At 40.6% G+C, this 12,655-nt stretch overlaps 1 protein-coding gene across 5 annotated transcripts in view; it reads left to right on the top strand.

Moving 5' to 3' along the window:
* The window catches only part of LOC139469533 (axin-1-like), a 32,401-nt gene extending 20,325 nt beyond the window's left edge, over positions 1–12,076 (top strand). For all 5 annotated transcript variants that reach the window (XM_071251724.1, XM_071251726.1, XM_071251722.1 and 2 more), the window contains 8 exons: positions 297–399; positions 675–821; positions 1,152–1,789; positions 8,317–8,460; positions 8,608–8,886; positions 9,271–9,405; positions 9,653–9,850; positions 10,414–12,076. In XM_071251724.1, the coding sequence (XP_071107825.1) occupies positions 297–399; positions 675–821; positions 1,152–1,789; positions 8,317–8,460; positions 8,608–8,886; positions 9,271–9,405; positions 9,653–9,850; positions 10,414–10,540 (1,771 nt within the window). In that variant the 3' untranslated portion in view covers positions 10,541–12,076. The remainder of the gene's footprint in view (positions 1–296; positions 400–674; positions 822–1,151; positions 1,790–8,316; positions 8,461–8,607; positions 8,887–9,270; positions 9,406–9,652; positions 9,851–10,413) is intronic.
* Positions 12,077–12,655: the final 579 nt, after the last annotated feature.

Raw genomic sequence — 12,655 nt, 5'->3', positions numbered from 1 at the left:
TGTGTGGCGATGACCTTACTAAGAACAGACACATAGGATCATATCAACATGAAAACACCCTGATAAACCTTTCATAGTACTAATTAGTAAATTAATTACTGTTCCATGATTGTTGGTTGGCCCAGTGGTCACAGCCCACTGTGCAGGAAGGCTGCCATTGGGGTTCAAATCCAGTGTTTTTTTTACCAAAGTGGTAAAGCAACCAGTGCCAATTGTGTCCCACAGTCGGCAACGCAGGCAACTACTGCTTATTCAGTCACTAATCAATGTTAACATGTCAACTTTTATCTTTTCAGTGATGCATCTCACTACAATCTTAAGCGTCAACGTAAAGCTATGAAGACCATGGCACAACAGAACCGAGAGCCAAACCTAATGCTTCATTCACAGTTTATCCCTGTAAGTAAAAGGATTGTCATTCTTACTGCACTTAATGTTGAAGTCATACAAATTACTTCACATATATAATCCTTTCTTATACAAGTTTATGTATTTGTTCAGGTGCGAACTTTGAATGAATAAGCCACGGTATAAAAACTCACTCTCTCCAAGTTTTTATATTTATTTTATTAATGTGTCTAAATGAATGAAACAATGGAATATGATAAAAGATACCACCATCTGTGCCCAATGATTCTTCCGATAGATATTATATGGTGTTATTTCACTTCCAGCGGACAGAAAGGGCTCCCAAAGATCGCAATATCGCAGAGACTGACCCACAACAGTTTGCACAAATGTTGATCGAGAGGATGCAGTGTGTCCTCGAGGAACGGGAGGCAGGGGCCAAGGTTGATGAGAAGTTGAGATGTTTGAGTGAGGTGGGTAAGAGCCTGGTGGCCATCTTGATTTACAATGTAGATATTTTCCATATTCATTAACCTCATTCTTGCTTTAATCTCTTCTTCTGTTTTTTTTATAAGATGTTCAACTGTTATTTTAGAATGCTATTGATCATGACATGTTGGTACTGTGTTAGGTTAATTTTTGTTAGGATAATATTACATTTTATTGTCATCAGTTCACACTGCATAAAATGATCAGAATGGTCAAGTGTGTGTGTACAAGGCACAGTTGTTCTTATAATGGCAAGTACTTCAAAAGTTAGGCGGTGTGAATAGGAAAATTCACAACTTTTTGTCCATCCGCAGGCTGATGAAACGGCGGGCACTTCAATGATGAAGAATACGACCGCCACCTCCATCATTCCAATGATGTCCACATCTGCTGTGGAAGAGGAGACAGCAGAGAGTATATTAGATCAACACTGTTCTCGGATTTGGGCAAACTCAAACCACCATACACCGAGCCGGTCACCAGGTAGACATTCACCTAGGAACAAATCGCCAGACAGGCTTCGGTTAAATAAGACTCTCCCCGCTGGTGGTGTGTCCGGTCATCGTAGTCGGAAACGGGAAAATCGTGACTTTGTTGCATCATGTGATAGTGGCGTTGGCGATGAGAGTTGTAACAAAGAAACGCATCGTCATATACATCACCATCACCATCATCACCATCGGGAGTTACGGACCAGTAAACAACAAATGGAGTACGAGGCGCAGAAATACAGTATGGCATGTATAGGTAGTGATTTACTCAATAACGGTTCTCGGAGCTTCTCGGAGTTCCATCATCGTGAGATAGAGACTCGCGGAAGGTCCTCTAAAAAGAGTTGTGCAACTAGGAAAGGCTCTGATGCAAGTAGTCATATTGACAGTGGAATAAGCATGGTGTTTGACAAGGATTCCTTACTCCGTATGCCCATAGTGACTGGACCTAATGCTGAAAAGTAAGTTATTTAATATTCATCTTAAATAATTTCTTTTCAGAATTCATTTCCAAGATCTGTGGGATTTACATGCATTCATTCATTTTAGGATGTTGGCAAATAGAATAGTCTGTGGGCAGTTAACGGGAAACTCTACCTCTTGAAAATGGATTGTATGTGTTTTGCCACTACTAGGAAAGAGCATTAGCTGTCTCAAGTGGCTAAACTTGCACCATGGTGACCTTACTCCTGCTCACATTTCCCACAGGCCTGACCCGTGAAGATCCGGGGTAGAATAGGTCTTCAGCAACCCATGCTTGTTTTAAGAGGCGACTAACAAGATCTGGTGGTCAGGCTCGCTGACTTGGTTGATGCATGTCATCGATCCCAATTGTATGGATCATGATATCAATCACTGGATTGTCTGGTCCAGACTCAATTATTTACAGACTGCGGTCATATAGCTGGAATATTGCTGAGTGCGGCGTTAAACAACAAACTAACCAACCAATCCTACAGGCCTCTGTTCGTCTGCATGTCAGAACACTGAACAGGTATCGGAGTGTCACATGCTTTATTCTTTACCTCTTCTTATGTCTTGAAGGAAGCGCATGTTGACACAAGATAAAGAAATAATTTATTGTCCTTAAATACATGGTACAACATTCCAGAAAGCATTTTGGTGTACACATTAATTTGCTGTTGCGTAGGCATACATCATGGAGACTTGTGTCTTAAATGATGCTAATGGTGCACCATCGCCGCCATAGCAGCACATGTGAATATAGAAACAGATGACATGCATCAGTAGGGAAATACAACAGATATTACATGCTCACTTAGCCTTTCCCTACCCACCTCTTTATAACATGGCAGAGATCAGGTGCAGGTTGTGCTAATGTGCTAGACAGTTAAACATTGTGATTGTATTCCTCTGCCTGTCCAGTATTGATCCTGCTGTGGTATCTTGTATCACACACATCTCACTGCTTCCATTAGATCCCTTGGTCTCATATGCCGTTGCAACCAACCAAATTTTCCAGTTCCCAGTCGAAAAACACATCCCCATTTGTTAGTAACACTAGATGCAGACCAACACTGTTTAGTCTAGGCTGCCTCAGATAAGCTGTCTGTGGGTCATGTGAAGTCAGCTGTGATCATGTACCCTGCCTATAATTAGTTAAGATGTAATCATTATGGTGTGGTCGATCAGTTCGGAACACCAAATTAGCTCCCATTTCACCTCTGTGTTAGTCTAAGCTTGTTCAACATCAAAGGAAAATGAGATTCCAGCTGTTAATTAGCCATGAGCTTCCATCATAACATTGGTTTGATGTGAGAAGATATTAATTACTATATACCAAGGTTAATGGGTCGTGTTATTCTCAAGGAGGTAGTTTTACATAATTTATGTCTATGCCCAAATTGATTGAGGAGGAAAACATGACCAAAGAATTGTTTTATAATTAATGGTTTAGACCATGTCGTAAATATTTTCTCATTCATCCAAAGAATTTTTCATAAATACTGAACCCAAGCGTAGTGAGAGGTTACTTTGTGCTTTAGAGGAAGAATTCCAAGGGTCTTGTCAAACTATAACAAAGACATCCGTTAATAAAGACACTGAAGACGCAGTGTAATATTTCATACAGTTATAACTGGTGATCAATATTTGATAATGTATGCATCGTGCTATCTCAGAACGCCCAGCATCGATGGGCCATTTGTTTCACAAAGAAAGAGTGATCCTTATCTTGTTTCATCAAACAGAATTTCCAGCAGGAAAACTCTTTGTAACAGAACTCATTTGTTAAGATTCCTTGATAATAGTTAATCTTTCCCGCATGTCCCTTAGAAGATGTAAACACAAGGAAGTCGTAGTGACTTCTACAAAGGGATCTCCAATAAAGGAGGAAACATTTTGTACAGAGTTGCTTCCCCTTTTGCTTTTCTATGCCCATGGCTCCTGTGGTAACCCAGGGACTTTGATCTGGGATGATTCATGATGGGGGAGCCCTCTTCTCTGGTGTTTCCAGGTCTGTAATTGTGTAGCAAGTGAGAGTTCTTTGCACATGGGGTCAGTCTTACAACATCTGAGAACAAGATGATCAGTGGAACCTTAGAAGAAAGAATTAATTGCCCTGAACCAACCAATTAATGCTATTAGATTACAAAACTGCTCTCTGCCTTTGATGTTGTCCGCTAATGTTTGCGAGCTGATAAAGTCTGCACCATGGAAGATTAGAGTGATGTCATGGGAAGTGTGCCTCCCACTTCACCTCCCTCACATTGGGGGGGTAGGGGGTACTCCAAGGGGGCTCTTCTCCTCTTCCTACCCCCCATCCCCCAGGAGGGGCAAGGGAATGGGTAGTATTTCATGTTAAGGGGCAGGGAAATGAGTTGAATTTCATGTGTAGCAGCATCCCCTTGTCCCATCCCTGCTGTTCTCTAGCATAGAGGGCATGAAGAAGTGTCAGTGCACTGTTAGCTGTAATATTTTGTTCAATGTGATATGCACTAATATGATGTTGTTGTACCAGCTCTTAAACGTTGTAGAATGCATACTGAACAAACTTGGTAAGGTGTAGAAAAACATGTAGAGTAGCCACCCTGCAATTACACATCTAACCCTTCTCTATACAAACCCTTATCTATACAGACCTTCTCTATACAAACCGTTGAGGTATTGAATGTACCAGTGAGCCACGCACACCCCACCTCAACTTTGAGGTATTGAATGTACCAGTGAGCCACACCCACCCACCTCAATTTTGAGGTATTGAATGTACCAGTGAGCCACACACACCCCACCTCAACTTTTGGGTGTTGAATGTACGAGTGAGCCACACACACCCCACCCCAGCATGAGGTATTGAATGTACAAATGTGCCACACACACCCCACCTCAGCTTTGAGGTATTGAATGCACCAGTGTGCCACACACCCCACCTCAACTTTGAGGTATTGTATGTACAAATGTGCCACACACCCCACCTCAGCTTTGAGGTATTGAATGCACCAGTGTGCCACACACTTCAAGACTTCCTAGCCCATTCCTCCCCAGCTTGAGGTCTCTGGGGGCTACGGCCTCACATCAAAGTGGCCTGATCCTGGTGTTACAGACTTGATAGTATGCACCTTCTCTGCGCCTAGTCTCCCCCACATCTGTTTCCCCCTTCGCCACTCCCCCATGAACACCCCCCAACAGTATCACTTTTATGATAGCTCTACACTGCTTTTTCTGGCTCCTACAACAAGCTTAGCAGACTTTCAGAGTAGATGAAAACAATCGTTAAAAGCAAAAATTGTTGGACCTTTGAAAGAGGGAATCTACAGAGAAGTATTTCTTATGTCTGGTGCATTCCCGGTGTGCTTGTTTTATGTATAATTGTACACACCCTGCCTCATGTGTTTGTCTTGAGAAAGGTTACTCTCTGTTTACGAACTACAACATAAACAATGGATGAGATAAGCTAACCACATGTGTGCTATACTCTTGCAGTCCTTAAAGCTATTGAATACAGGGTGTTAGATGATGCTGCAATGTGCTAGTGACACTTATAGGTTACAAACATAGCAGCTGCAAACTTGGCTTTTTGGGATCAGGGTTAACCCTTTAGCATTGAATGATTGGTAGGATGATAGCATTTTAGTTTTTAAAAAGGAAACAAATATATCATGTGACAGGTGTCAACTGCAAGAATGACAAGAGGTGTTAATTTTCAAACTTGGTACATTTTGAATTGTTGAATCTCCTTGAAATTTGGGCGGAAAAGGTTTCTTGTCAAATGAAAATAAAATAAAACATTTCCTTCTTATTCAAATTGAATGGAAATGCAACTGTATTCAGGCTCAAATCATTTTCTTTGACACCACATTGGCATAATGCTCAGATCACTTGAGCAGTAGTAGTGGTAAGGTAACTCTTGATAAAGTAACTTGACCACATTCTATGATGCTGCTACTGTCATGGTAATTTTAGCCAAGGAAAATTTATTCCTTTCCTATGATCTCTGGGGAAAAAAGAAGATAAACATCATCCAAATTATTAATTGATTTTAAAAAAGCAACTAGACTTGTATCGTCATGAAAGTAGTGTGTTTGGTGGTATCATCATGAAAGTAGTTGTGTGTACAGAAGTATGAGTAATGTCTGATGTAGGCTTGTATTACCTGGTCCAACTTCTTTGATGATCCTCATAACAAAAACTAAATGAGACGACCAATTTGATTAGAATAAAGAAATAGAACTCCTCAATCGTCTATTATGTTACAAGAGAGCGATTACCATGTAATTATGTTTTCCAGTTTGACTCATAACAGAAATAAGTGAGCATATTGAAATAGAATCCCAAAGAGAGTAGAGAAAGCTTGAAACGTTTCTATCAATTTACTTCTATAGGGCCAGCCTTTTATGTGTTCCTAGTTTTTCTGTTTTAATAATTTGTTTTTGTTGTTAGAAATAGGATAAATTGCTACTTCAAAGGGGTGTCGGTATTACTGTGTCTGCATCTGTACTTTGTAGATAAGCTCCGCTCAGCTTTAGTAATTGATATTGCTGACGAGGGTCAACCATTGGCCGTTTTCTTTCCAAACAGCTCAAATTGTTTGACATGCAGCCACAGACTTCAAAGAGCTGACTTTCATGTTTTTTTGATTGTGTAAAACATATAACTGCTGTCGTTGTCTTTGACGGTGCTAGGATTACAAAGCAACTCTTTTGACCGCTTGCAAAGCCATACTTGTTTTGAGTGGAAAAAGAATAATTAATGAAGATTTATTGGTTGAAATGATGCTCCAAATAACATGATGAATTGCTGATTCTTTGACGAGTGCGGCTTCTGTGAATGCCTCTTTTGAAATTCAACACAAAAGCTAATGAGAAGAGATCTAAGACACATCAAGAAAGCCAGAACAGATATCAGACTGAAATGTCTCTCGCTGCTCAAAGATTCTATTATCCATTTATATTTTTTTAATTTTATTTGTGAACTTAATGGGGATATTTTGCTCTAAAAATCCATTTTTCAGCTTTGATAGTTAGCAATATCAAAGTGTTAGTTTGTTGGGCAACTGACAAATCTCATCTGTTGATTTCAAAGCATAAAACGGGGTCTTGTTCAGTTGCGCTCTCCTGATCGTTTCTGTTATGAGTAATTTTCAGAGACGATGTGTACATCAAACGAAGAACCCTAATTGGGGACAGATTAAAAGCATTGATTCATGTTAGTGGAAAGGTTTAGGATCAGTTGAAATTCAAATAGATTACAAGATCCTTTCACTTAAAACGTTGAAGAGTAGACCTGAAGAAAAAGATAAATTAGCATCGTTTTTTTAATTGTGCTTAATGCCTCATTTTTTCCTAAAGAGGTTATCAGAAACGCTTTTAGTTTGGTTCCAAATGTTTAGAGATTATTTACTTTGGGGATTGTTGGGTTGGTTGAAATTGTGCAATAAAAGTTGCAAGCAAGGACATTAATGCAGGCTACATCCGATAATAAAACTTTCAGAATTTTTATTTGCTCTTGACAATGGCTCAAAGGCATGTCATTAATCAGTTTTGACAAACATAACCGTTATATTCTAGTCCTCATATGAAATATGCATAACAGTTTCTTTTCTCCTGTAATCCAAACATGCCAGGCTGAATTGTACCTATGTTACCTTGAATGTTCTTAATATCAAGTAGGCACTGACACCTCCTATCTTTGCTTGAGTGATGTTAGCAGTTTTTGCAGCCTTCATGAATCTTTCAGTTACTTTTTCAAATGGCACTGCAGGATTTATGTTTGTTGTTCACACATAAAATTGTTTTACTCTGTTTGTTTACTTGTTGAGAAATAGAGAGGAAGGCAAAAGCATGGAAAGAGATAACGTGATGCATTTGGCTTCACTTCCAGAGATTTATGTGTACTATGACACACAAAGCTTGTACTTTTTAGCTACTTGTATTGCTAGGGATTTGCTACGGTGTGGTAGCTGAGCATCTCAGTTGACAGGTAGTACTAGTTGATGCCACTCTGGAAGGCAGCTCGCTATAGCTGGCTGAGTTAGCGTGTGTTCTGACTCCAGTGGTGTTGGACATCTAAGTGGTATTGCACGTGTCAACCTGAATACCAGGTTCTATTCCCATATCAGCTGAGTCTTGCCATCTGCCATGATATTAAAGGAGTATTACAAAATCAGCTTAAAATCATGTCACTGCAGACAGAATAGCCAAGAACCAACAGCAGACATTGATAAGGGGCTGATATGCTTCAAGCATTGTATACACAGGTTATGTAATATGTCCAAGGTGTATATGAGGTCAGGCTGAGACTGGAGCAGATACCACTCACTCACTCACTCACTCACTCACTCACTCACTCACTCACTCACTCACTCACTCACTCACTCACTCACTCACTCACTCACTCGCCGTAATTGCTGTGTGATTCCTAGATGTATGTCACAGCAATGTGATGTGAGATTCTGTGTCGTATGTCAAGTATTGTGATGTGTGATTCTGTGTTGTATGCCCAGCTCTTATGGTTGACTCTTGTGTTCCAGGGTGATGCAATGGATGATGGACTCCGAGCGTCAGCAGGAACCAGGCAGCGGCCACCAGGAGGCAGACAAGGGGTCGTCACACAAGAACGCACGTCATCGTCTCAACCAATCAGCTGGTGCCTCGTTGCAAACACACAAACAAAGGTGAGGCTACTGCAAATTAAGTACACGTAGATTTCCTAATTGATAAATCAAAAGTAAGTTATTTTGATACGTAAAACTTACATGTTTGTGTTATTCAGTAGTTCAATGTAGATTTTTGTAAAAGGAATTTGCGTTTTTCAATTCTAGTTCCAAGAAGGTTGGGCATGGAACAAGTCGGTCTGCTTCTGTTGAAAGAAGCTCTCTGCTATCATGGACTCCTATTGGTCAGTCTGCACAGATCTTGCCCAATCAACCATTTGCGCAGGACTCGTCCATGCCACTCCCCCCACCCCCGAACCCAACTACTCAGCTGGAAGAGGCTCGTCGCCGGTTAGAGGACCAATCACGGACATCGGCCATGGCAGGCAGTGGCAAACGAGCCGAGGGCACAGTTCGATCTTCGTCTGCAGGCCCAGTTAAATCAAAGTGAGTGTCACATTTATCAAGAAACCTATTTTCCAATTTTCATATTCATTACCAGCTTGTTTCTAATGAATATGAGGAGCTACTTTTCATCTTTGGCTTGGCCTTGTATAGCAATGATATTGACAATGTCAGTCACCCACTTTGTTCGTGGATTTTAGAGTGTAGAGGCAGCTAGGATTATTCAGAACGTGGAATTATTCTCATAGCCTGCACAAAAATCTGATTTAAATATCAAACTATTTAAATTTTGCGGATCTTATACATATGTATCTGGAACTGTTGTATCTGCCCTCCTCAGTATCATCACACCAGTGGAAGGGAGAGAACACCATCCTAGAGTTACCTGCCCTTTGAACATTGTTACTAATCTTGTATCTTTTCCAGATCTTTCGCTGGTGTCACGTCCCGAGACAAGAGTAAAGTTGTCGTGTCCCAGAGTGCATCACAGATGCGCACAATGCCTTCTGCCAAAACCGTTCCCAGTGACCTGGATATTTCCGGAGGGAGCCAGACTTTCGAGTATGTATATACAGAAATGACCCAATTCCTGCCAGAATAAACCTGCAATAAACAATAATCATGTTCCAAATATTGCCTGTAATGAAGTTGCTATTGACAAATGTGAAATAGGACAACCATAAACAGAATATATAGTTCACTAACATTCTTTGTATTCTGTTTTAAGAAACGTATCAAAAGCCGGTCAGAACCATTTAGTTTGAATATCGATTGAAGCAATATGCTAATGAAGCCCTACTATTACCAGGAGACCAAAGACCTACAGGAAACCCCCACCTGCACCAAACACAAGTATGAACACAAGTACCTCCGCGGCTTCGTCAAGCGAGACCATCGTGGGCATCTACTTCGGGCAGGAGCCCATCCCGTACCGCCATGTGTTCCCCGGACGATGCATTACGCTTGCACAGTTCAAGACTCTCATCACAAAGAAGGGAAATTTCAAGTGAGTAAACATCCGTTTCAAAATGTTAGAACCACAAACATATCTATGGGGGCAGTGGGTAGCCTCATGGTTAAAGCATCTGCCTGCCCTGCTGAAGTCATAGGTTTTATTCTCCAAATAGGAACAATATGTGTAGTCCCAGTGTCCCCACTGCAGTAGTGCTGGAATACTTAAAGGGAAAGAACAAGATTCAGCTGTTTCTATGTACGGATGAAATTGACTCGTGAAGATCCAGGGTAGAACAGCAACCCATGCTTGCCGTAAATTCTTGTTGTAAGAGGCGACTAACGGGATCGGGTGGTCACGCTTGCCAACTTGGTTGATGCATGTCATATCCCAATTGCGTGGATCGTTGCTCATGATGTCAATCACTGGATTGTCAGGTCCAGACTCGATTATTTACAGACCGCGGTCATATAGCTGGAATATTGCTGAGTGCAGTGCTTAACAACAAACAAACAAACAAACAACAAAACTGATGAAGTTATATCTTTAAAACATTTTTGTTCATATGAAAGTTCGTAAAAATGATTCTATAATGTCATGTATTTGTTTCCTTGCAGATATTACTTCAAACGTGACAGTGATGAGTTTGGAGAGGGTGCTGTTTTCGAAGAAGTCGGTGACGACAACGCAGTGTTGCCAATGTGGATGGACAAGATTGTGGCCAAAGTGGAGAAGATTGACTAACTTCAGGGCTCGAATATTGTCTTGTGCCAGGACATGATAAGTGACATGGCATGGAAACAGTCAAATGGCATACACGAAGCAATCTCCTTAATTTCTTTGGAAAAAGTTGTATTCTTTCGTTCAGGGAATTACTTAAAAGAGTACCACTCAAAGAGACGGTGATGTCTGCTTCGATCAAGGTCCACAGTCTTGGCAAACGCTTTACACAATGTGACTGAGACCTCTTTAGCATCGTTGCTGTGACCTCAACGTCGCTGTGACATCTTCAACTACAACCAAAGACCATGCACTACCTGTGATTTCGCAAGCTATATGCTTCGTTGAACAATGAAAGCACTAAATGGCAGAACAAACTCTGGAATGTCCAAAGATCATGTGATACAGAGAGAGTATTTGTTTTGTTAGCACTGGCATCTGTTATCCCAAGATAACAGATTTTGGAGTGGTTAGATTTGAAGATGCTTTCTTTCTATTGTGCATGAGAAAGGCGACTTTTTCAGTGCTATGAGAAACCATGGGCTGCAAAGAGGAATGTGTGCTCAAAGATTTGGGTGAGAACGTCGCACGGTTGAGAAAGGCGTATCTGAACACAGATGGAGAAACTGAAGCATTCACTGTACAGATCAGAGCTGTTCACTGTCTATTGGCCCAAAAGGTCTAATTAACTATGAGTTATGATGTAATATATGTACATAGTTGTCCAATATTTGAAGATTATCTTATTGACTCAGGGGCTGCTCATTGAATGTGAGCTATTCTATTCTGTTTTATTGTCAAACCTACCACCCCCCTCTATGGTTTGAACATGGCCGCAGTGCAGAGCCCTTTAGTTGAGAATGGTCAGCCAGGTTTTAGCCACACGCTGTGGTGTTTTAGCATGTTTATATTACTGAAGACGAAATAGTTGTACACATATTTGTGGTGAATTATTTAAACGGCTTAGCCATGACATTTTGTTGTCAAAGTATTGTTTGTTGTAATTTATTTTTGTTGGCCAATTTCATCATGACCCTAAACTAAGCATCACACACCAGAATGTTTACTTTTTAAAATCAAAATTAGAATGAGTTTTTAAATTCAAATGCCATTAACAAATGCTTGCATTTTAAACAAATTTAAAGCATAGAATCAAATATATCTTTGATGCATGGTTTGTTTTGGCATTTCACATAGCAAGGTTCATTCATATTCTGTAAGTGTTTTTAACTTTTGATAATACTCATCCCATCATTCTAGTCTCCCTACCTACATCATTGGTTGGTTTCAACCGCAACAATGCATTGGGCCAGTTTAAGTCAGAGAGTAGGGTGTGCAGGTAGTCGCTATGGCATTATGTGCAGTATGTGTGAACGGGTGTTACTGTCATGCTGTCACAGGGTACAAGCCTTACGTACAATTCATTTATAAAACATATCAAATGTTCAGATGTAAATTGAAAACTTGTACTGTATCCTTGTCAGACTGCAAGCAAGACAATTGACCTTGACATCGATTCCAAGGTCAGCAAGACAGATGTTCTGATGGAGTTGTGACAGGGTTGGGGGGGGTGGGGGGAGGGGGATTCTGAATGACCTGGTTGTATGAGGGGGTACCCTCATTGTGTACATGATGAGAAGCATAGGGTATGTAACATAATCAACTTTTAATGAATTCTGTGCTGAAAGACTCGTATATTGGTCAGGAACCTGTCAGGCCACCAATAAAATTGACTTTCAAAGTTGTTTCTTCTTTTGTTTTTTCTATGTTGTGATGAGGACTTGACTCAAGTCAATCTAATTGTTGTTCGACAACACACTGCATGAGACAGCATGTAAATAATTGATTCTGGACCAGACAATCCAGTGATTGATAATATGAGCAAAGCTCCATGATTTGGGATTTGATGACACTCGAATCAACTTTGTCCCTGAGACCGACCAACCGATTCGTTTGTATGACAGAATAGGTTGCTGGGGATTCCAGTGGTGGGACCAAATCATGCATAGGACAATACCAAATTCAGTATTGTACAACATTGAACAAAAGTGAATGGCAGTTCCACCTTGTTTTTTTTGTTGGTTTTCAGCACATACCAAAGCTGGCGTCCTCCTAAAGAGGTCAAGATCTTGTATCTGT

This window comes from Haliotis cracherodii, unplaced genomic scaffold (genome assembly GCF_022045235.1).
Source record: "Haliotis cracherodii isolate W230 unplaced genomic scaffold, xgHalCrac1.p SCAF_2, whole genome shotgun sequence".
In the NCBI taxonomy this organism is placed as follows: domain Eukaryota; kingdom Metazoa; phylum Mollusca; class Gastropoda; order Lepetellida; family Haliotidae; genus Haliotis; species Haliotis cracherodii.
Note: the sequence above shows the minus strand (reverse complement) of the source record. Positions and strands in the feature narration are given on the sequence as shown.